The sequence below is a fragment of the Hylobates moloch genome, unplaced genomic scaffold (genome assembly GCF_009828535.3).
Source record: "Hylobates moloch isolate HMO894 unplaced genomic scaffold, HMol_V3 SCAFFOLD_1, whole genome shotgun sequence".
NCBI classification, from domain to species: domain Eukaryota; kingdom Metazoa; phylum Chordata; class Mammalia; order Primates; family Hylobatidae; genus Hylobates; species Hylobates moloch.
This window is the reverse complement of record NW_026652276.1, coordinates 138,072,075-138,096,730: the sequence shown is the minus strand read 5'-3', so window position 1 is coordinate 138,096,730 and position 24,656 is coordinate 138,072,075. Positions and strand designations below refer to the sequence as shown.

Here is a 24,656-nt window from a genome sequence, read left to right as displayed (position 1 = left end):
GCTAAGAAAGTACTTATGACCTTCGGCCACCCGGGCTGTCTGAGCAGGCAGGGCCTGCTGGCCACCACCGTCCTGTACAGGCACTTAGGGGAATGCATCTTCCCCACCTGCAGCCCCAGCAAACACACACCAGGCTGGTCCCTGGCAATTCACCCCGAGAGCCAGGCCACAGCTGGGCAGAGGGGTGGCCAGTAACAGCTGGTGTCATTCTCTGCAGGATGGCCCCTGGACAAGAGGCATAAGACCCACTCATCTTTGCCCTGCCCCAGGCACACTTAGAGAAGTCCTCTCACCAGGCCTCAGTTTCCCACCTATAAATGGGAAGATGCCAACACTCCCGAGTGGGACTGTGGTGGGGCAGGCAGGAGGTGGGAGGAGAGCCCAGATCATCCCAGGCCCTCCCTAGGGGGCGCAGGGGGACCCTCCCTCCAGGGTCTGGTTCTTCCAGCACGTTCCATGCAGCAGGCAAGACGGCCAGGCCCAGGGATTCCCGACAGCTTGCTGGCCCTGGAGTCCAGATTCTTGTTGCTTGTTGGCTGACACTAGGCCTCTGGATTGGAGATGCCCAGGGCACAGGCGGCCCACGGGGATCTGCAGCAGGGCCTCGGCCCCTCCCTCTGCAGGGGCTCGTCTGGCCCCTCCCGCTCTCTGCCTCTCCTCGTTTATCTCTCCCTTTCTGCTTCTTGGCACTGGGTCCAGTCCTATCTCCCCTGCTTCAGTTTGTCTTTTCCTAGCCCTCTGCGCTCTCTCTGTCTCTCTCGGCCCTGCTTGTCTCACTGTCTCTGGCTGGGGATCTGTCTCTTTCACTTCCACTTTTGTTCTATTTCCCTGCTACTGTCTTTCCTTTCTCCTTGTCTGTCTCTTCTTCTCCCCTCAGGCTGCATCTCTCTGTCTCTCCCTTTCTCTCCTGCTCCCTCCCTCCCTCCTCTCCAGCACCTTCCAATGCCAGGTGGGGCTGCCATTCCTTCTACCTTCCCAGTGACCCGCCAGTGTGACTGCCTTGAGAGGAAAGTCCTAAACTGTCTCCATCTTCACCAACCTGCCCGCAAATCATTGGTTCAAATTGCTCTCGAGAAGTTTGGGGGCTCCCAGGGCGGGGGCTTTCTAACGGCTCTGCCTAGCTCAGGCCTGCCCTCAACCGCAGCACGGAGGGCAGCCACAGACAACCTCTCTGCACCTTCTGATGCCTCCGTGCCCCCATCCACAGAGGCCTGGCTCTGGGGGACTGGGGACTCTGGGACATCCCTAACATGGCATGCAGTGGCCATGCGAGAGGACCTGACTGCCCCTCTGGAGCCCTGGGCCCAGGGACTCCAGGCCAGTGCCTCTCTGGGTTGGGATGGGGATGTCAGGCCAGCAGGATCATGGTGCCTGCCTCCAGGGAGGGCAACGTCCACCCACCGAGTCCAGCCCGCCCACCCCACCCACTCCGGAGCACCTGGCTGTGCCCTCAGGAACTCCCTGAGCTTTGCACACAGGGCAGAGACACCTGGATTTCTCTGGTCCCCTGAGTGGGGCCAGCTTGGAAGAATTTCCCAAAGCCTATTAGAGCAACGGCTGCCTCCTGCCTGCCTCCTTGGGCTGGGCAGGGCTGAGGGCAGAGGGAGGGAGAGAGAGAGAGGGAGGGGGAGAGGAGGAAGGAAAAAGTTGGCAGGCCGACAGCAGAGCCGTGTCTGCATCCATCCAGAGGAGGTCCGTGCGGTGTGGGGCGGGCCAGGAGCGAAGAGAGGCCTTCCTCCCTTTGTGCTCCCCCCGCCCCCTGGCCCTATAAATAGGCCCAGCCCAGGCTGTGGCTCAGTTCTCAGAGGGAATTGAGCACCCGGCAGCGGTCTCAGGCCGAGCCCCCTGCCAGCATGGCCAGCGAGTTCAAGAAGAAGCTCTTCTGGAGGGCAGTGGTGGCCGAGTTCCTGGCCATGACCCTCTTTGTCTTCATCAGCATCGGTTCTGCCCTGGGCTTCAAATACCCAGTGGGGAACAACCAGACGGCAGTCCAGGACAACGTGAAGGTGTCGCTGGCCTTCGGGCTGAGCATCGCCACGCTGGCGCAGAGCGTGGGCCACATCAGCGGCGCCCACCTCAACCCAGCTGTCACACTGGGGCTGCTGCTTAGCTGCCAGATCAGCATCTTCCGTGCCCTCATGTACATCATCGCCCAGTGCGTGGGGGCCATCGTCGCCACCGCCATCCTCTCAGGCATCACCTCCTCCCTGCCTGGGAACTCGCTTGGCCGCAATGACGTGAGTGGGGTGTCCCTGGGCTTGGGGGGTTCTGGAATGATGCTGAAAGGCACCGGTTCCATCCTCTGCCCATTGTGCAGATGGGGACACTGAGGAATGGAGAGGACAAGAGGTTGCTGGAGGTCACGTAGAGAGCTGGGGGGAAGAGCTGGGGCTGGAACTCAGCTATGCATGCTTCCCAAAGCCTGTTTTCTGCCAGGCACTGTGGGAAGCTGAGATCCAGAGAATAATGGTCTTGCCAACGTCCCCTGCAGGGCATCTATCATGGGGAATAAGCTTGGCCAGCAGGTCCTCGCCCCTTGGCTGTAGCTTTTTGGCCCTTCTCAGTCCTGCCTGTGCCGCCAGCTCTCTCCTGCAGCCCTGCACCCCGGGGAAACTTTGCCCACTGTCCCCAGCCACCCTGAACCAGATGCCCAGCCTGTCTGCAGCTGGCTCTGCAAGTGTGTGAGCAGGACTCCCTCAGGGAGCCCCCGATATTCACACAGGTTTCCAAACAAACCACCTCTAGGAATCAAGAGAAAGGCCCTCTTCCACTCTTTTGCCCCTGGGGATTAGACAAAGATAAAGGAGTGAAAACACTTTCTGGGGCTGTTTGAAGGCAGTTTTCCTGGATTACAGTATGGGCTGGGGGGCAAGCGCTGGGCTACATGGTCTCCAGGCACTGAGAGGTGTGGCGTGTGTGTGCATGTGCGTGTACGTGTGTGTGTGTGAAGGTGTGTATGTGTGCATGTGTTTGCCACCTTGAGTCTCTGTGCTTGTGTCAACTGTGTGCATGTTTGTGCTGCTGTGTAAGGGTGTGTGGGGGTGAGTTTGCAACACGTTCCCATGGCTCCTGGCTTGAATGGGGTCTGGACTGGGGTCACTAATGACAAGCAGATGCTGGTGACTGGGTGGCAGTTGTGGAAAAGAATGTCTCCTGGGCTGCTTAGCATGGCAAATTGGCCCTGGTGGCAGCTGCCTGCTGTCCCAGACACGGCCTTTCCCAGCTCCTCAGACAAGTGCAACCTCAGGCCGGGCTTGGGCCACAGCAGGGGACAATTTGGCCTGAGAGACTGAGGAAGGCTTGGAGGATGTCTCTGAGGACCCAAGGGACAAGTGAGCAGGCTTGGGGGTGCCCTCACAGGGAGGGAGAGATGCTAAGGAGCAGAGAGGAGGACTCGTCTAGAGAGATGAGGCTGGCGGGGCTATGGGTAGGGCATGTTGGTGTGGGGACGGTGTGGGCCATCTCTGAGGGCGCCTCAGAGATGGCAGATAGTGATTACAGCAGCTGTCCTCTCGCTTCTCAGCCAAAGTTCAGATCCTGCAGCTGGCAGCCTGGGGGAGGCTAGGTAAAGGTCTGGTGCAGAGGGCAGCTGGCTCAACCTGGCCATGGGGGGCTTAGCACTTTTGTGTCACAGTGACACCTCACCCAACCTCCTCTGCAGCCAACCTCTGCTCGGCCCAAGATTGAAGATTAGCTCCGTGGGCTGGAGTTTAGACTTTAGCCAGTTTAGACGTGGCTGCGGGGGATGTACAGGACAGAACTCAGGCAGGCCACATCAAGCTCTGCCCCCCAGGCCTCAGTTTCCAGTGGGGGCAGAGCTTGTGGCCTCAGGGAGTTCCGCTGGGTAGGGTCAAGCTCACACTGAAGCTTGGCTGGGTATGATGGGCTGGGGGAGCGTCCCTGTAGGGGAGGAGATGTGATTCCCAGGCTTTCTGGCCCCGTCTCTTCCCTCCCATCTCACAGGGCAGAACCTCTGCACCTGCTGGCGAAGGCTTCACACTCTAGTATGCGCATCCGAGGTAGAGGCGGGAGGGCGGGCCCCTTCTGTGCCATCTGGATCAGAGGCCACACCCGACTCCCGTGCCCCATTCCCTCCCTGGCCTTCATTTTTTATAGTCACCCCAATACTTGGGCTGGGCGTGTTGCAAATGGGAGAGAAAGAGGAGCAGCCTAGTGTGGGGGCCGGCCCTGGGCTGGGAAGCAGACACCTGGGTTCAAGAGCTGTCCACTGCTAACTTGTTGAGCTTCTTTGGAGCTGCGGACCCTGACCCTCGAGAGGGGACTTAGGTCTTGTGACCTCACAGCCACACCCAGACAGCCAACTCACTTCATTGCTTTGAGCTTATCACCCATCCCAGGACGGCTGGCTAAGAGCAGCCCAGCAGGGGCAGTGCTGAACATAAGGCCGCTAAGCATGATGGTGAGGGCTCAGGCGCTGTCCTGTCCCAACAGTGGAAGGGTGGGGTTCAGGACCTCAACTCTGGGCCTAGAAATAGAGAAGGTACCCCCCTAAGGGCTCCCGTCAGACACTGGCCCTGGAACTGGAGGGGCCTCAGGGGTGGCCTGGATGCCTCAAGAGGAGCAGGGAACAGTCTGGGCAGCAGGTGACACACTCTGCTTCATGACCTGGGGTAGGCTCCTGCAGCCTCTCTGGCCCTGAGCCCCACCCCAGCCAAAACCTGGGTGGGGCAAGTGGTTGGCATGGAGATTTCCAAGGAAAACAGAGAAAGATGTGGCAGGAAGTGGTTGGGGTGAGTCAGGGGGTATCCCTTCAGGACATGTTGGGGACAACTTTCTCCTGACTGAGTCAGGGCTCAGGATACACCCTAGAGAGACCGTGGGCCTCCATCCAGCCTGCAAGGTCCCGGCTAGTTCTAAGAGCCAAATACCAATTTTGGCCAAGGGTGAGAGGCTCTGAGGCTGGGGTGGACACTCTTGCCTGTCCCTGTCCTAGCTCAGCCACTAACACCATGTGGCATCACACAACAGACCGGCCTGTGTGGCCCTAGTTCCTGTCTATGAGCTAGAGACATAGCAGGGTGTGGCTGGGCTCTGAGAAGTAGGAGATGCTGGTGGACTCAGGATTCCTGGCATTTGCTGGCTTTTTTCATTCTTCTGCTGTTTGGTCTGCTCAGCCGGCTCCCTGCAAGCATGACCAGGGACTGCTGGGTGCTCACTGCAGGGCTGGGTTAGCCCGGCTCCCTCCCCAGAGAAGCCCACAGCCCTAGGTCAAGATAAGCCAGTGCCCAGCTGCCTGTGATATGAAGCAGGAGGCAGGTGCGATAAGAGGTGTCAGGACGGGCCCGGGAACTTTTGAACTTAAGGGGTGGGAGGGCCAGGAAGGCATCAAGGAGGAGGTTTCTTAGGAGCCTGAATGTGGAGACACCGGCAGAGGGAAGGGGCAGAGAGACTGTGTGAGCACAGGCTAGGAGGAGGTGGGGGCCGTGGTGCGGGAGTTGTTGCCTATGTTCAGGCTGGGGGTTCATGGGAGGAGGGTGGTGAGGGCTCAGGATTCGGGCCAGGGGCTGCATCCAGGGAAAGGGGTCTGGATTCCCAGAGCCTGTGATTTCAGCCCGCTGGGCTCAGGCAGAGGGCAGAGCTACCCTTTTTGGGGTCTTCTCCCAGCCCTGCTAATTCGGGGCCTGACTGCTCAAGAAGTGTTTCTACCTGCAGCATCAGGGGCCTGACTGAAGCCCTAAGCTCTCCCCTTTATCCCGTTTTTCTGGGCTTCAGTTTCCCCAGCCATAGAGTGAGAGGCCCCTTCATGCCACCAGTTCTCCTGGGGGCGCTTCTGCCTCCTCTAGAGCTCAGGGGAGGGCCGGGGAAAGGAAGGCAGAGTTTCCATGTCCCTGCCCAGCCCGTCCTGCCCAGGGAGGGGCTGGGGGCTGGGTGGTGATGCCACATCTGGGACATATAATTACTGTTTCCGCCAGCCCCAGATGAGGGGGAGGGCACAGAGATGGGGCGGGAGCTTTGTGGTGGAGACTTCCCTCACCATGGAAAAACCTGACGCTGCTTCCCCTTTAGGGCCCTCAGAACAGCCCAGCCGGTCGCAGTGTTGCCCACCCTGATGCTTGGCCCTGACCGGGACTTGCCCTGGGAACTCCGAAGGGGCCATGCTTTGAGAGGGGACAAGGCCCCCTGGGATGCCTGTCTGAGGGGCTCACCCCCTGCTCACCACTCCCAGGCCACAGCCTCCTGTCACACCTTGCCTTCCCTTCTCCACCCCAGGCAACCTTCTAGCAGCGTGAAGTGGCCATTAGCTCACTGCAAGCCAATTCCAGATGGTGCCCCCACTTAGTCTAGGGCCCCCACCCAGCAGGGGCCATGGCCCTTACCTTCTGGAAGCACCAACAAGTCTGGAGCCTCCTGAATGGCTGGGATCTGAGCCCTCACACCGGGAGGTGAAGGCAGGAAAATGCTGTCCCAGAGACCCTGCAAGTGGCCAGGATCCCCTCAGTCAGGGCTTCCCCCTGGGGACGGAGGGGCTTAGTGCCCACATGGAATGGTGCCCAGGGGGATCATGAGGGGCTATCTTCACTCAGCCAGGAGCTACAGTTCAGTGGGGTGGGCAGACTCTGAGGCTGAAATCTCCAACTTAAAAGATATTCAGAAAGGCTGGAAAATGCCCCCGGCCCTTTCAGCAGCTCCTTTCAGTGCCTGCAATCTCGCTGTCAGGGCCCCTTGAAAGGCAGATTTCTACTCAGTGTAAAGAAGGTTGTTGTTGATATTGTTGTTGACATGAAGAAGGGGCTGCCTCTAAGTCAATAAGCTCCCTGCCATTAGGGGTGTGCAAGTAGATGCTTTCTGGGGGGGAGGCTGCTTTGGGGGTGCCAGTCTATGCGGGGGTCCAGTGGGGTGGGTGACAGGTTCTGCAACATAGGCTTTGTGTCACGCTGAGATCAGCAATTCTGATGGCCTGCGGGGGATCCTGTGCTTAGGTTTCTGGATCTGGGGCTGGAGAGTGACCACCCCGATGTGAGGCCGGAGGCACTTTTGGAGACTGCCTGGGGCTCAAATCTGGGCCAAGGCCTCCATTTTACTGATGGGGAAACTGAAGCCCACAGAGGCGTGGAGACTTGTCAAGGTGGCACTGCCTCCTAGCCCTTGATTAGTCCTGCTGCTCCAAAGTGTACACACATGGCACAAACACAAACATGCACACACATGTGCTCTCACATGGGGGACACACACACGCGGTACACAAAGCACATTCTCAAGACTGGGTGGTGCCACTCAGGCTCTGGGACCCAAGGAGGGTTGGGCAGGGGTTCCCCAATGGAGCCTTTTCCTCTCCCTGCCCTGGAGTTAGGAAAAGAAGGAGGGAGGGAGGGAGGAAGCCATTGCTTTGTGTATTGTTTCTTGTCAGGAAGATGAAATGGCTTCTGGGAGCAAATAAAGGGCTTGTTGAGACCTGCTGCTTTCTCACACGGGGGCTCATTTTTTTTCTCTTCTCTTCCCTCTCTAGCTGGTAGTGGCAGCTGTGTGGGTGTGTGACACAGGGAATTAGTGAGGCACTCAGAAGTGCCATCAGACATACCAGTGCAAACACACAGCATGGCCTGCAGGACCTCATGTCCTGCAGAGACGCCTGTATGGTATAGCTGTTCCCAGGGAGGCCGAGGCACTTGATCAGTACCTCATCAGTTGATGAAAAAGAGTGTGCATTCTTTAATTCAGGGGTACAGGGTTTTTGTATTTTTCTTAAATCAAGCTTGGTAATTATGGGGTTCAAACCCTCCCTGATCATGTTATTGGTAGTTTTTGGCTGCTTCATTTATTCTATACATTTCTAATAGAAGATTGTTAAAATTTTTCACTCTGGTGGTAGAGTGATCCAGTCCTCCTTGTAATTCTGTCAGTTTTCCCCTCATTTAGTTTTAGGCTATGTTGTTTGGTGCATACAAGTGGGGGATTTTTGTAGTTCTTTTATAGATTTTTTTTTTTTTTGAGACAGAGTCTCACTCTGTCTCCCAGGCTGGAGTGCAGTGGCACTATCTTGGCTCACTGCAAGCTCCGCCTCTCGGGTTTATGCCATTCTCCCACCTCAGCCTCCCAAGTAACTGGGACCACAGGCCACCACGCCCGGCTAATTTTGTTTTTGTATTTTTAGTAGAGATGGGGTTTAACCGTGTTAGCCAGGCCAGGATGGTCTCGATCTCCTGACCTTGTGATTCGCCCGCCTTGGCCTCTCAGAGTGCTGGGATTACAGGCGTGAGCCACCGCGCCTGGCCAGTTCTTTTATAGATTTTTAAAACTTAATTATTGTGTAATAAACCACTTACAATCTAACAAAAAAGAGAAAGAGAGAGTCAGCCCTGGACACATGTGGTCATCACAGACACAGCAGACACTTATCTACAAAGACACACAGAGGCACACAAAACCAGGAATACCCCCATGTCCACGTGTGAACACCCATGGAGGAGTGACACTCTGGGGCCCACATAGGTCCCCTCACTGCCCAGTGCTGAGTCCTAGAGGCACTGGGGTGGGCAGGGCAGGCCTTGATGTCTCCTGTCCCTTGAGAACGAATGCTCAGAGCTTCAGTCAGGCCTGGCTCTGGAGCCTTCTCTTCCCCAAGGCCGGGGCACCAGGGTGCCCAGGCCAAGCCAGGAGCCCCATGCCTTGGAAGCCACCCTGGTTGGCCTATGGGTAGCAGGGAGGGCTTAGAGCACATTGCCTGGAGAGATCATCCCTGGGCTGCCCTAGAGCCAGGACACACTGGCAGCCACAGAACCACCTTCTGCCAGCTCCCAAGTCCAAGCTGGGAATAGCCAGGTCCCTTGACTGGGCCCAGGAGTGGCCAGCCCATTGACCTGTGAGTGTAGGGTGGCACAGACTATGGGGCAAGGATCCTGGCTTTGCTGCATCCTCCCTGGGCCTCAGCCTCCACATCATCACCTCACTGAGCCATCGCAGGGGCTGCCCTCCAGGGCTCCCAGAGGCTAGTGACTGGCCCATTGTTTCCCAGCTAGAAAGTGAAGAAGACAGCCCTGGGTCCGGAGAGCATCTCTGGAGCCAGGCTGCCCCTAGCGAGGGTGGGAGTTCTAGAAAATTAGCATTCTCTGCCACTTCTATCAGCACACAGTAAGCCTCCCCTCAGAGGTGTGGGCAGAGAAATGGCAGAGGTCCCCCACTCTGTCCTCACCAAACTCCCAGGCCAGGAGGAGATGCACCCACATAGGCCGCAGGAAGGTTGATTTCCTACAAGATGCACAGAGAATTCAGTGAGGGCATGGTGGGTGGGAGCAGAAGTTAATTCCAGCCAGGGATCTGGGAAGGCTTCTAGGAGCTGGTGGGGTCTGAACTGGGCCTTGAGTAGTGGGCTTACAAGGGCTTAGCACAAAATGGAGAGCTTGTGTCTTTCTGACGCTTCAGAAGAAATGTGTGGATTATTCTTTTGGTAATACTTGCATTCACAAAACCCAGGGCTGCAGACAAAAGCGGGAAGACAATTGAGAATTGAGAATTGTTCTGATTCTTACATTTTTTTTGCCTTAATAAGACCCGGGCCAGGCAAAACTACCTGGGGATGTGCAAATATATATATAGTATATATGTATATATGTATATATATGCATATATGTGTATATATATATATATAAAACAAGTGACTACAATGGGAACTGGCCTTGTTTAAGCAAGTTTTCAAATTTAATGGGTTGTAAACAGTAACGTACATTTTGAAGTATTTTACCTGCTCTTTCCTGGACATTGAGTTTCAACAGGCCTTTGAGTGCCCCTTCCAATTCTGAATTATCAAGTGTTTCCAGATGTAAATAATGCAAGTGTATTAGATAGTTGAAGGAAGGTTGTCAGTAGATGTTGAAGCAATCAGGGGAGGCTTCCTGGTGGTGGTGGTAGTGGGTATTGGAGAGGAAGGCTGTCAGCCCATGTGATTCTCAGCAGTCAGGAAGGCACATTCCAGAATTCCCAGGGCAGTTGGCTGACCTCTCCCCTTCCCGAGGACTCAGAGTACAGGGCCTGGAACTATCACCCTCTGCTCTGCCCACTTTGCATGAAAAGCATGTTGTCTTTGGGTAGGGGCTGGGGCTCTCACACCTGGTTAAAAACCAGAAGAGATGAGCTCCTTCTGGTCACATCTGTGAGGGATGGGGCTGGGAGGGTTCTGCAAGGCGGCAGCCACTTACAGCGATGACTCCATTAATCATCGGGGAAGGGCTGGTTTCAGGACTTCTGCCAGCTAGCAATTAGGCCAACCCTGGAGAGCAGAAGAGAGAGGAATAGAAGGGGCCGCGAGCTTCCTGAGGGCTCAGATACAGAGGGACAGGGGCCTCACGGGTGCAAGTGTGGGTGGGCATCAGGACTAGCCGGGCTGGCCTCACCAGCCTCAACCCCATTCAGCCTGTCCTAACTCTGGGCAGGCTTCTGCCAGCAGCTCCACCTGCCGTCACTCCTTCTGCTTGTCCCCAGATCCAGCACACACAATGAGAAGAACCAAAACAAGAGTCACTACCACTGCCCCATCCCTCCTGCGTCGACAACTCTTTCCAAATGCCCTGAGACGGCCCCTTTGGCCTTTGAACCTCCCAGCTGCTCTGGAGAGCAGGCATGGACAATGAGATCCATTTTGCAGTTGGGAAGACTGAAGACCAGAGGGGATAGGCCATGCTCATGGTGCCAGAAAGTAGAAGAGTCAGAACCTGAACACAGGGCTTCTGCCTCTTTGGCCCAACCTTGGGACAGAAGGAAACTGGTCATTGGCCAGAGGGCTGGCAGACCTAAGGGATGTAGCCCCGGGGTCCGCCAGGAAAGGCCCAAAGCTGGGGCTGCAAGGCAGGGGAGGGGATGTGAGTCATTCCCTGTAACCCAGGGCTGCAGACAAAAGCGGGAAGAGAATTGTTCTTGTAGGATGGCCTCAGGGTGAGGCTGGGAAAACCTCCAAGGTGTGCCCCCCTACCTTGGATTTTGCAAAATTCCCTATGGCCTTGGAGACACTCCCATATCCTGAGGATGGGAGCTGGGTAGGGAGTCTCCCAGCTGGGAAGTGTTTGGGTGCACCAGCGCTGCCTGGGAGAAGGCAGCCTAAGTGGCCTCATCTGGGCATCTTTGCAAGTGAGCATTTGCTAATGTGGTCCAGCTCCCCTGTGTGAGTGCACTTAGCCCCTGGGACGGCCATAAAGCATAGTGGAAGGTGCTGGGGCTTCCTGGGGAGGGGTCCTCTAGGGGCAGCTGCATGGGGAGGGCTTTCATGACCTCGCGGCAGCTCCCATTCCCTTTTCTTTCCATGAGTCATGTTTCTAAAAGTAGCCCAGGAGTAAGTGGCAGCCAGACGGTGGTGGCAGGGCCTATCTGGCCAGGCAGAGGGAGGGTGAGGCTGGGGCCAGCAGTGGGGAGGAAGAAGAGAGAAGGAGGGACAGGGAGGGCAGGGCCAGAAGCAATGGGAGACAGGCCTTGGACCAAGGAAAGAGACAGGGGTGGAGAAGGAGAGAGAGAGGGTGGAGACAATAAGGGAGGCAGGCACAGAGGAGAAAGAGGGTGGAGGGAGCCAGGACCTCACTGAAGGCCTCCTCAGCCCTGGAATTTAGATGCAGTCGGGCATGGGGTGGAATGTTCTGGACTTTTGGGTATGAAGCCATGTCCCCTGCTGGCCTTCCCACCTTTTTGCATCTCTTCTCCTAGGAGTGCTCCTGACCATCACCTTCATGCCTGGGGCTCGCCCCTTGCCTCTGGCCTTGGTACCCCAGAATACCCTGGCCTGGATGCAGCTGGATGCAAAGGCCCCAGCTCACCCCAGGCCTCTCCAGCTTCTAGGCAGAGTGGGGCCCGGGTCTAGGCAGGTATTAGGGGCTGGGCTGGAGTTTCATCAACAGCAGTGGGTGGGTTCAAGGCCTGATTTCCACTACCTGTTTTGTATGCTTGCCGGGGACCCTGTGATGGGCTCTGAAGGTCCATCTGAGGGTCTGCCCTTCATGCCTGGGCCTGGGAGACCTGGGTATCCTTGGGGTCCTGGACATAGTCCCCGCCTACCCTCCTCACCAGTCCTCACCACCTCTCTCCCCTGCAGCTGGCTGATGGCGTGAACTCAGGCCAGGGCCTGGGCATCGAGATCATCGGGACCCTCCAGCTGGTGCTATGCGTGCTGGCTACTACCGACCGGAGGCGCCACGACCTTGGTGGCTCAGCCCCCCTTGCCATCGGCCTCTCTGTAGCCCTTGGACACCTCCTGGCTGTGAGTCAGGGGCCCTCCCAGATGGAGGTGGGGGAAGGGAGGGCGGGGGCTGGTGGGGTGCCCTGCCATGGGCAACCAGTGGGACTCCCGACAGGGTTCTTGCCATTGGGTGGAGGATGGCGGGTCAGCGCTGGGGACTGGGGGCAGGGCCCTGCCCAGCTTGGGGTCAGCACTCCTCTTTCCCTGGGTCTCATTGTCCCCCACCCTGATTGTTCTCTTTCTCCCTCCACCTTCTCCCTCCTCTCACTCTCTCTTCACCTGCGACTCTCTGCCTTCGCCCCTCCCTCTGTCTCTTTCCCTCACAGATTGACTACACTGGCTGTGGGATTAACCCTGCTCGGTCCTTTGGCTCCGCAGTGATCACACACAACTTCAGCAACCACTGGGTAGGAGACCCACAGGGGGTGGGGTGGGAAGCTTTGATGTCCCATGGTAAGCCTGACCCCACCCTCACAGTGTCCCTTCCTGTCCTGGAGGCTCTGGGAGACAGGCAGAGGACAGGAAATCGGGAAACTGAGGCCTGCCATGTAGAGGCAGGGTGGGGTCACACTGCGAGCAGTTTCAGGCCTAGTCTCTGCCCTCCCAGCTTGGCCCTGCCCCATGCTGCCTGGCCTCCAGGTCATCCCAGCTGCATGGTTGAAAGTGGGGCTCCAGATCCTGGCTCAGCCACTTTCGAGTTCAGCATGACCTTGCGCAGCGTGCTTGAGCCTTGGTTTCCTGAGCTACGGAGGGTGATATGGTGGTGCCCACCTCTCAGGGTGGCCGAGAAGAGGAAAGGGCTCACTCCCTATCTGCAAACTGAGCTCAACACAGAGGAGGCACTCAGTGGATTTTAGCCCTTATGGTTGTGGATGTGGGTGTGCTAGGCCAGCTTTGCATTAGACAATGGTCTCTGGGGCCCTTCCAAAGCTGGGAGTGTGGGGGCAGTGGCCTTCCTCAAGAAGGGGCTGCTACTGCCCATGCCTGAGCTGGGCCACGCAGAGGCAAGGAGGTGCCCCTACCACATACTCCGGCCCGGGCCAGTTCTGAGGGGCACTGGAATCAGGATGTTAGGATTTGGCTCTCCTACCTGCCTCCATCCCAGGTGGGAGAAAACCTGTCCAACGGGGTAGTGGGCTGGGGGGTAACCCAGGGAACACTTCCCAGGGGCTTTTGAGTGGAGCCCTCTAAACACACCTGCTCTGTTCTTAGATTTTCTGGGTGGGGCCATTCATCGGGGGAGCCCTGGCTGTACTCATCTACGACTTCATCCTGGCCCCACGCAGCAGTGACTTCACAGACCGCGTGAAGGTGTGGACCAGCGGCCAGGTGGAGGAGTACGACCTGGATGCCGACGACATCAACTCCAGGGTGGAGATGAAGCCCAAATAGAAGGGGTCTGGCCTGGGCATCCACGTAGGGGGCGGGGGCAGGGGCAGGGGCGGGCGGAGGGAGGGGAGGGGTGAAATCCATACTGTAGACACTCTGACAAGCTGGCCAAAGTCACTTCCCCAAGATCTGCCAGACCTGCATGGTCAAGCCTCATTTGGGGGTGTTTCTATCTCTTTCTTTCTCTTTCTGTTTCCTGGCCTCAGAGCTTCCTGGGGACCAAGATTTACCAATTAACTCACTCCCTTGAAGTCGTGGAGGAGGTGAAAGAAAGGGACCCACCTGCTAGTCGCCCCCTCAGAGTGTGATGGGAGGTGTGCCAGAAAGTCCCCCCTTGCCCCAAAGTTGCTCACCGACTCACCTGCGCACATGCCTGGGATTCTACCGTAATTGCTTTGTGCCTTTGGGCACCGCCCTCCTTCTTCTCCTAACACGCACCTTGCTCCCAGTGGTGCTTGGAGGAGGAAGAGATCCCAGGAGGTGCAGTGGAGGGGGCAAGCTTTGCTCCTTCAGTTCTGCTTGCTCCCAGGCCCCCGACCCGCTCGGATTTACTGCCTGACCTTGGAATCGCCCCTATCTCAGGGCCTCAGCGACCTCCTTCTGCAAAGTGGCAGGGACTGGCAGAGCTCTACGGGCCTGCAGCCCCCAAGTGCAGACACAGCATGGGTCCAGAAGACATGGTCTAGACCAGGGCTGCTCTTTCCACTTGCCCTGTGTTCTTTCCCCAGGGGCATGGCTGTCGCCACACGCCTCTGTGTACATGTGCACAGAGCAGACAGGCTACAAAGCAGAGATCGACAGACAGCCAGGTAGTTGGAACTTTGTGTTCCCTATGGAGAGGCTTCCCTACACAGGGCCTGCTGTTGCAGAATGAAGCCATTTAGAGGGTGAAGGAGGAATACCCATGTTAATTCTCTGAGTTTTAGTTGGTCTTTCCATCTATCACTGCATTATCTTGCTCATTCTTTCAGTTCTCTACTCCCTCTGGTCAGTGTAGACACAGGTCACCATTATGCTGGTGTATATTTATCAAAGAGCGCTTGAGCTGTCTGAAGCCCAAAGCCTGAGGACAGAAAGACCCTGATGCAGGTCAGCCCAGGGAGGCAGATGCCGTTGCTGGGCCTGGGGGTTTTCCAAGCCCTCAGCTGGTCCTGAGCAGGATGGAGCAAGCTCTTCTCTTGCTCATGAGCTCCTGATCAGAGGCATTTGAGCAGCTGAGTAACCTGCACAGGTTTGCTGTGTGACCCCTGGCCACAGCCTTCCCTCTGCATTGACCTGGAGGGGAAAGGTCAGCTTTGACCTGATAAGGTAGCTATAGTTGCAGCCCAAGGACAGTTCAGAGATCAGAATCAGCTTTGAAGGCTGAATTGTATCTACATAAGTCCATTCAATTCCACCAGGGCCAGAGCAGCTCCACCACTGTGCACTTAGCCATGATGGCAACAGAAACCAAGAGACACAATTACGCACGTATTTAGAAGCAGAGGGACAACCAGAAGGCCTTTAGCTATCACCAGTGCATCATATCTGCACACTCTCTCCTCCATTCCCTAGCAGGAACTTCTGGCCCATTTAATAGATAAAGAAACTGAGGCCCGTGGTTTCAGCTAGACAATGATTTGGCCAGGCCTAGTAACCAAGGCCCTGTCTCTGGCTACTCCCTGGACCATGAGGCTGATTCCTCTCATTTCCAGCTTCTCAGTTTCTGCCTGGGCAGTGGCCAGGGGCCAGGAGTGGGGAGAGTTGTGATGAAGGGGAGAGGGGGCACACCCATCCCCTGCCTGGTTCTAGGCTGCTGCACACCGGGCCCTGCATCTGTCTGCTCTGCATATATGTCTCTTTGGAGTTGGAATTTCATTATATGTTAAGAAAATAAAGGAAAATGACTTATAAGGTCCTTCGGGCTTCCTGTAGTTTTTCTTCTTTTGATGCTGTGTCCCCACAAATGTTTCTGGATTCCTCCCCAAGGAAATCAGTGCACTGCTAGAGACCCAGTCTGAGAAGGAGCCACGGCCTCCCCTTCTGCCTTCAAGACCCCTGATCTCAGGTGATGGATACAGCCACACCACAGAACCCCATCTGAGGGACACAGGGTCCTACCCCTAGTAGGAGACTTCCAGAGCCCAGTGGGATGACTTTGGAGACCTGGGGGCAGGGAAAAGGGGCAGGCTTCTGATCAGTTTAAATGGACCAATGAGAGCCGTCTCTGATTCTGGAGTATGGAAGGGATGGGGGAAAGCAGGACTGAAGTCTAACAGCCCCGAAGTCTAACAGCCCCCTCATCCCCTCTACCCTCCACAGAGCAAGGCCCAGGGAACACTAGGGATTGCTCCACCTTCCTCCCTTCCTCCACTCACATTTGCAACCCATCTGACCTGGGCTGGGCATCTCATGGGAGACAGACTCGCTCGTCAGAGCCCAGTGCAGTTAGGGCTACTTCAGGCTAAGACTGGGACCCCAGCTCCTGACCCTCCCGACGTGCACACACACTTAGTAGTGCCTGATAATAGGGAACAGATATCACCATGGCAGTGGGCTGAGGCAGGAAATAGTGTATGGACAGGTCCTGGGGCCCCAGCACTGCTCCTGGGAGACACATGGTTCCTGTCCCCTCTATGGAATGCCTAGCTGATAGTGCTATAAGGGGGGCTGGGTCTCAGGGAGCCAGGGGCTAGGCACCCCCAATGAAGACTGAGGCCGTGTGGATGGAACAGGGTTTCTAATTTAAGTGTGCCCTGGGTCACTAGGCTGTCTCAGTCCCTGCAAATCAGTGCATCACATCTGCACACTCTTTTCCGTTCCCTCGCAAAAACTTCCAGCCTATTTAACAGATAAGGAAACTTATCTCCCAGCTGAAGAGGGGCATATAAATGGCAGAGTGCCAGCCAAGCTATGGGAATTGGGTATGGGCCAGCCCGCTGCATCCCAGGCCTGCCTGTGAGGGTGTGCCGAGGCTATCTCTCACAGCCCTTCTTGGCTTGTCTCCTTAACTGGTCCCATTCTTCTAGGCCTGAAGCCCTCCCTCACCACTATGGGCCCAGCCACCCCACCTCAAATCCTACTCATTCGCTTCTACCCCCACCCCCATTTCACCCCCATTCTATGGCACAGCCTTCTTTCGTGTATTGCTTAGATATGATTTCTAGACTCCTAGAGCCACGAGGCAGGGCCTGAATAAGACATTAGGGAACTAGTATTTCTTGAGCACTTACCATGTGTGAAGAATCTCCCAGAGATTTTGCATACATTCGCTCCAATCTTTACAACATCCTTGGAAGGTAGAGATAGGTGTACCCACTTGTAGAGGATGCCAGGGTCCCTGAAGATGAAGTGATTTACCCTAGGCCACACAGCAGGTTGGTGGCAGAATTGGGATTTGAACCTATTCTGCTCGGCTTCAAAGATCAGGCTCTTCCCACGATGTGGTCTGGGCCAGTTTTGTCATGATTCCTGCTAAGTTAAGCTCTGGGCTAGCCAGGAAGCCAGGCTGCATGAAGAGGACAGCTACTGCTGCAGAGTGGGCATGGGGAGGGGGAAGGGAGGAGAAGGGCCAGCCCCAGAGCCATCCAGCATCAGGAGAAGCCAGTTCATTCCAGGGCTAACTGGATGTGGTGTCACCCAAACCTCCCTGCTGCCTTCCAGGGCCTCTCCTTGGGAGGAAAGTGTCTGAGAACCATGTTCACCCAGCAGAGTATCTGAGAAGGGGAAGGGCAATGTTGCACCATGAGGGATAATAATGCACTAAGACAGGCCCTCAGCTACCCATCAGGCCAGGGGGCAATAACTTTGGGCCAAAGTGATCCCAGACTCCTCCTCATCTTCCAGCCTGTGGGTTTAGTGCTCCAGGCACCTTATCTCTTTGGGGCTACCCCTGACTCTGATCTTCTCATCTTCTGTACAGCCCAACACAGGGAGAGGTTTGAGGGAATAACAGATGAAGTGGGGCTCCTTGGGCAGCTGAGACCTTGTCTGTTTGTTCATCAGACTTTAATGGAAGTAGTAAATTTCCTGAAAACTCCCAGGATTCAATCTTTGTCCTCAGGCTGTTGAACATTCAGGCAACTGCACATGTGATGTGACTTGGTGAGGGGCACCTGTCACACATCTCTGACTGGGTCCCTGATGAGACCAGACAACAGGTCACTATCTCCATCAGACACCCTCCTGGCCCTCCCCTTGAGACTTGCACACGGAATGGCTCAGCTGGCTTGGAAGGTCATGCCCTCTGCACCTGGCCCAGAAGGAAGCAGGATGTAATCTAGCAGCCACTGAATCCTAGAATATTTGTCTTTCCATTAAACTCACAAGAGCAAGAAGTTATGGTTCTGCAATTGCTCCATTTATTCTGAGGCCCCCTAGGAACCCTAGGAAGATCAGGTCAGCCAGAGCCCGGCAGTGAATGTTCACTTCAGCCACACATATTTATGATCTCAAGCATCGGATCAACCTCTTCTGGGTTTCTAAACATTCAGGAGTCTGAAATCCTTACAGATCCATATTTTCTTTTTGACATTTCACTTTCTCCTCCAGAATCAAGGGGATTCATCTTTCCTGACCCTGGAGAGGTGTTGAGAGGTTATGGGGAGAAGACTTGATTTCTCAAATACCCTGGACTAGGATTTGTCCACTGGTCAGAGATGTGGTGAAACTTCAGCAGAGTTAGTGGCCCATAGTGCTGGCCCTGCTCCCAGCACCGTCATCCATCTCAAAGCTCCTGTGGGCTCTGAGGGCCCAAATAGAAGGGTGTGGGTGGCTCAAGGCCACTTGACCACAAGGACCACGGCACTCTTGGGGGATGCGGTAGATGCAAGGAGGGTTCTCTCTCTCTCGGGATTCTTAGGCGGTCCTCAGTATCCCTGGAACCCAAGCCAGGAGTCTGGAAAAGCACCGGAGGAACTGGTGCTGGGGCCCCCACCCATGGCGTGGCCAGGCTGTGTGCTGGCCCATTGGGATTTTTCCATCACTCCTGTAGGTCACACATTCACTGGTCAGAAGCCTCTCTAGGAGGGGACAGTGATTAATGTTTCATGGAGGAACTGCTGGGCATGACGCCTTGTTTTCTTTAGGTTTAGAATACAATGAGGATGATGAGTGGAATTTGCTGCCGAGCTGGGGGCCAGGGTGGGGCCATTCTTGGGGGCCCGAAGACCCAAAGGTAGTGATGTTTACTGTCCTTACTGCCAAAAAGGGGGCGATTATGTAGGTAGAGAAGGCAGGTGAAGCCCGTGCTTACAGGGGTGTCTTCCCTAGCCCTCAAGAGCCCGCTAGTCCCCACTGATACCTTGGGCCCTGGTGTGCAGAGAGACCTGTGGCGAAGGGTATCCAGCAATTTCAATGAGTTCATCCTGCTTAGGTGATTCTGCTTCATTCAAATAAAGCCATGTTCTCTGCATGTAGGATTTTGCTTATTTTTTTGTTGATTCCAGTGCATCTATCTGGAACTGGGTGAGAGCACAACGGATCTTCAGCCATACGGGCTAGTACAGCTTCACCTGTTTTTGTTTTTGTTTTTTTTTTTTTTTTTTAGAGATGAAGTCTCCCTCTGTTGCCCGGGCTGAAGTGCAGTGGTGCGATCTCGGCTCACTGCAACCTCTGCCTCCCGGGTTCAAGTGATTCTCCTGCCTCAGCCTCCTGAGTAGCTGGCATTACAGGCGTGTGCCACCACACTTGGCTAATTTTTGTATTTTTAGTAGAGATGGGGTTTCACCATGTTGACCAGGCTGGTCTTAAACTCCTGACCTCAGGTGATCCACCCCCTTCAGCCTCCCAAAGTGCTGGGATTACAGGCATGAGCCAGCATGCCCAGCCCACCTGCTCTTAAAATATTAAAATCTTTTCATCTGTTTTGAGCTATCCAAGTAACATCCTCCCATCCCTGCTCTCTGGCCTTCCTAGCTTCCTGGCCTCTCTCTATTCTCCCCCAGACCTCCCCACAATCCAGCACTCAGTGGGTTAAGCGGGGCCCTCAGACCCTGTCCAGTACTAAAGTTGTGGGATAGTTCTGATGGATTGGTGTCCCCACCATACCAGGATGGTATATATTTTACACATCAACCCTGGGTGGGAAGGAGTAAGAGGTGCCTATCCAGCAAGGTCCAAGTTAGAAAAAGGGTGTGTGTATGTGCATGTGTGTGTCAGCAGATTGAGGCACACAGTCCAAGGCTGGAGTCCAAGGCTCCTGCCCTCTCTGGTCCTCAGTCTCCCCACCTGTAAGGAGAGTGGGTGAAGTGGTCCCTTCTCTGTGATGTCTGTGGTGTCCCAGTCCCTCCCTGACCTGGAGGTGGTGCTTTGCTTCATCTGGAATGCCCAGGGAGTGAGGCCAGGTGGGACAGTGCGTGTGTGGGGTGCAGCTGGGACCTGGGGGCATCTTTCCCCCAAGATGCTCCCACTGCGCTCTGACGGCTCTGCTCCGTCTATGCCTTGAGTTATGTGGAACTCAGGAGACATGTTCTTCCTAACAGATGTCACCACCAGGTACTAGACTCAGTTTGCCTAGAGCCAGCATGCTCTCCAGGTAGAATGTTGGTTTGAGAAGGCTGGCCTGGCTTGTGTTCGTTAAGGGTGAATTGGCATACATTTCTCAATAAGCTTAAGTAGGTAAGTAGATATATAATTTGTAGAAGAGTATTATCCTTTCTCCCTCTGAAATAGTAATATGAGGGAAGCTGATTCAACAAATGAGTCCAATCCAAAAAAAGCAAATCAGAGAATTAGTGCAGATGAAAAAGTTCTTAAGGATTGAAGCTTACGATTCACAGCAGTCTTGAACATTCTGAAAGGGGTCAACGTGTCCCTGGTGCTTTATTTCATATGAGTGTTTTTTTCTTTAAACTTAGCTTATATTTTTCATAATGCAACTTAAATAGATGTAATAACTTATGCCTTTAAGGAACTCAAATTGGAAACCAAAACAAATCGAACCAATGAAACTAAGAAAATTTATTTTAATCATGTACGTGTAAAGTTGGTGGCTGGGGGTGGTGCTCATGGCACACAGGGTGTTAATACATTTGGAATATCTCTTTGGGGGTGTGTGTGTGTGCATGTGCATGTGCGTAGGAGGTTCAATTCTTCGGAGAGTCATGTCAGGCCTGTCAGCAGGAATGCCCACGCTGCATCTGTGCACGTCTGTGAGCTGCCTGTGGGCCCAGCTGCAGGGTCTTCTGGACTGTGTCAGGCTACTGCCTGCCAGGGGATGACAGGATTCATGTGGACTCCAAGGAAACCTTTAACTCTAGCCTTTGAACAATATGAGGGCACTTTATCCAGACCCAGTCGCAGAATAGAGGCACATTGCCGAGTTGTGGGCAGCTGATGTTGCTTTCTCCTGCTGGGAAGAGCAAGTTCCTGGGGGTCTGGTGGGAGTCTGGGCTCCCCTTCCTCACTTGCCAAACGAGGCTGGCAGGACCAATGCTCTCATCCATCTTCTTTGCCAGATCCAACGTCTAACCTCGGACTGATTATACACGAAATATTTTTTTGGGTCAGTGAACATTTTTTTTCAATAAGAAATATATAACAAATTTGAAATGTGATAAGAATGTCAGTAACCTTTATATTCATTGATCACATTTCCTCAGCTGACATTCCTTGTGAAGTCAGGCACTGGGAGGTGAATTCCATATTTAAGACGGCATAGCGTGGCCAGAGCTAGTTTCATGTCCCAGTGAAATCATTGACAGAGGCAGGTTGTGGAGGCTGGTCACAGGGGATGTGGCCCCATAGTTCCAATAGGCCATCTCGTGCGTGCCAATGCCAAGCGCGTGCCAACGCCAAGCACGCGCCGCGGCTCTGAAATACACCTCAGGGTGCCCTTTTCTAGCGTTCTGTGCTTTCACCCTGTGTCTGGGTCTCAGCAGCGAGGAGATGGACTCAGGGATCTCCTCGCCTTCCTATGCCTGTACCTTTTTCTGTCCTGCCTCACTTTACCCCCTCTCTCCCATCTGTGTCTCTCAGACCTAAAGAGGAGTCTCCACTCCACGCCCTGCGGGAGGATTCCTGGGCCCTTGGGTGGGAGTGACTCTGTTAAACTGTTCGTGAAGTTCCCTGGAGCCGGTGAGCCGCTACTGCGCCTGGATTGTAGCTGACGGGCCGGTGGCAGCTTCCATCCCAGACGAACTCCAAGAATTTCCGCTGCTGGCAGTGACCTCCAGGGCTGAGAGGAGCAGCTGCATCTGCCTCCGGGAATGTGAGGTCTGAGACACCATGCCCAGGAATGCCTCCATGGGCTTGCAGTTTCGGTTCCAGAAAATTCGGAAGGCTCCGGACCCCTGCCCCTTTCACTCCTTCTCCCTAAGTGTGAAGCTACCCAGGCCACCCTAGGGGAGATTTTTCTGGAGGGAAATACCCTGGAGAGTTGGATTTGAAACAGCTTAGCAGCCAGAGGGGACTTTACCAATAGGTGCCACCCATGCTCCTGGCTAAGGCCTGAGTGGAGTGGCTTGGGGAAGTCACCTGCCCTCTGTGGTCCTCGCCCCGTGAGGGTCCCAGCTCTTGGAGCTATCGACTGATTTTCACAGGTGGCGAGGTAAGTTTGGAAACCACATCAGCCTCTTGGAGCCTCATCATTCAAGTCAGCAGAGTAGAGGCTCTGACAAGTCCCGCAGTAAGAACTCATTTTATTTAAGCCAGTGTTCACCAAACTTGTTTGTCCACATAACCTTCTTTCGGAAGTAACATGGATTACCATTTCAGACAACTGGATGTCTATAAAGTACCTATTGTAAATGCTGACCTGGGTGTTATCTCTGAGGGCCCCTTAACTTTCAGATTGCCCTGTATAAAACCTCAGGGTGGCTTAGTGTATCAAAACCTCTTCTGAGGGCAGGTGTGAGGGAAGAAGGAGGAAAGTGAGGTTTGGAGTTCCCAGTGATGGTGCTGGTGAGGTAGTGGGGAGAGGGGGCAGGTATGGGGTGTGCCAGAGACAGAGAGAGAGAGAGAGAGAAGCAGGGAGAAAGAGAAGGAGAGAGGAAGAGATTGTGACCCTCCCACACTCTCCCTCCAGGCCCATCACTGATTAATCCCTGTGCTGCCCTGCTGGGGTATCTTGTACAGGAGCCAGCAGCTTCTCCTGGGGGAGAAGGTCCCCAGGAACGAAGGCTCCATGAATCATTGACTGTCCTTCTATTGTGCTGGAACCAGCTGGGGCTGGTGTCCGTGCCAAGCTCCCGGAGCTGTGGGCAAAGGTGGTGCGGGCTGGGGGTGAGCCCAGGCAGAACTACAGCCTCATCCAGACGCTTCCAAAATAGGCCAATCCCAGCCCATCTGGATGAGCTCTGCACACCGAGACTCCCTTGATCCCGAGCCCCTGCAGCCAGTGGAAGTAGAGTGAGCACTGGGCTAGGAGTCGGGGCCCAGAGTTCCAGGCTCCCCTCTGCTACTGACTCACCGTGGCACCTTGAAGGAGCCCCTTCTCCTTTCTCGGCCTCAGTGTCCCCATGTAGACATGGGGATTGAATTTGAGAGTCCTGAAAGACACTCCTGGCTCGAGGATTTTGTCCAAAAGCTTTTCAAAGCCTCATGCCTGGAAGTCTACGTGTTGGCCTTGGGGCCTTATTATCGAGACCCTAGCTGATCTCCTGCAGCTCTATCCTAAATCACACCTCACGGGCTCCACGCTTGCTCAGCTTCACTGTCAAGGACACACAGAGGGCTGGGGGTCTGGGGACCTTTCTCAGAGGCTCTGGCATCCCAGCGACCAGCGTTAGGTGGGGCCACTGTGACGGTCCACTTGTAAAAGGGGTAGGCCTGCACTCACCCTAGGGGATCTGCTGCCCCTGCTGCTGCCTGCCTGTGTGACCCTGGGCAGTCTCTCCCTGCACTGAGGCCCCATAACACAGCCCTGAGAGGAAGGCCTGAGGTGGCTGCTGTGTGCTCTCACTGTGGAGGAGCCTCTCTCTGTCCCTGCTGCAGGAGCCAAGAGCCAGTCCTGCCTGCCCGCCTGTGGGAGGAGGAAGCCCCTGCAACCCTCACAGGCCTGGCTCTCATTCCACACACTCCGGGGCTTATCCGGGTGGAAACATCACCCTGGCACCTCAGCCCAACTCTTGGGGAACCTGCCAGAAAGGCCCCTTCCCCGGGTCCTCCCAGGGGAACCATTTTCAAAGCTGGGAGCTCAGCACTCCCAGGGAGACCGTCTTCAAAGCCCTGCCCACGTGCCCACATCACCCCTACCCTCTGCTGCTGGACTCTGATCCTTCGGGGATCCCTGCAGGGCAGGTTCTGGGGCTTAATGCATTGAGGAGGGAGTTAGGCTCCTTAGCAGGTGGGGCTGAGGTGGAAGCTTCTTGTTGGCGTGGTTGTCCTGGGACCGCCGTGTCTGCCTGTGGGGATACTTGGGTGCGAGGACACGAGAAAGCCAGATGAGAGCTGGAGGTGATGGGGTTTGACCAAAGCCCCGACGCCTGCACCGTCATAGAGCTGGGAACACTGAGGCCAGAGAGATGGGACCTGCCCCAAGTCACCTCTGGGCTCAGTCGCAGAGATGGGACTGGAGCTCTTTCTGCTGCCCCGAGCTAGTGTTGGCCCTCACCTCTGATTGCCTTTTACTGTGACCATTTCTCATTTCTGCTTTTCTCTGTCCATGGAGGACAGTCCCACACCATCCCTGCCAAGGCCTTTACAGCCCCCTGAACGGCCCTAAGCAGAGGCACGATCGCCAGCTCACCTGTCCTTGCTCTGAGCACCGCCATCCCTGCCGGCCTCTCTTCCACCATGAGTCCCAGGAGACAGTTCCAGGGGCAAAGAAACATTCGCTGAACAAAGGAGAAGAGGAGAAAACAGTGTTCAGGGGGCCCGGGCCTTGTAGGCTGGGCATTCTGGCCAGGCCAGGGGCACTGGTTCCCCAGGCGCTGAGTGGAAGGCCTGTGGTGTAGGAGCAGAGGCCAGAGGAGCTGCTGGGGAGGAGGCTGGCCTGGGGGAGCTGAGCAAACTTATGAGGCTCAGAGCTCTAGGTGCCTGTGATTTCAGGATGGAGTCTGGGCTTTGGAGATCAGGGGTCCCTGACTTGGGTCAGAAGGGAGGCTACAATCGCGGCGTGGTCAGTGAGGGGGCAAGAGGAGCACCGTTTGCAAAGTCCCTGCTGTGTATTTGG

General features: G+C 55.4%; 1 protein-coding gene across 1 annotated transcript; it reads left to right on the top strand.

Moving 5' to 3' along the window:
* The first annotated feature begins 1,796 nt into the window (after positions 1-1,796).
* On the top strand, positions 1,797-15,461 carry AQP1 (aquaporin 1 (Colton blood group)). Its single transcript, XM_032758398.2, has 4 exons — positions 1,797-2,237; positions 12,032-12,196; positions 12,502-12,582; positions 13,388-15,461. The coding sequence occupies exons 1-4, from the start codon at positions 1,854-1,856 to the stop codon at positions 13,565-13,567; spliced, it is 810 nt and encodes a 269-aa protein (XP_032614289.1). The 5' UTR covers positions 1,797-1,853; the 3' UTR covers positions 13,568-15,461.
* The last annotated feature ends 9,195 nt before the right edge of the window (positions 15,462-24,656 follow it).

Excerpts from the sequence above, each read along its gene's own strand:
- AQP1 (XM_032758398.2), top strand. The coding sequence starts at position 1,854 with ATGGCCAGCGAGTTCAAGAAGAAGCTCTTCTGGAGGGCAGTGGTGGCC. Across the intron at positions 2,238-12,031 it reads ACTCGCTTGGCCGCAATGAC|CTGGCTGATGGCGTGAACTC; the intron begins GTGAGTGGGGTG and ends TCTCCCCTGCAG. Across the intron at positions 12,583-13,387 it reads ACAACTTCAGCAACCACTGG|ATTTTCTGGGTGGGGCCATT; the intron begins GTAGGAGACCCA and ends CTCTGTTCTTAG.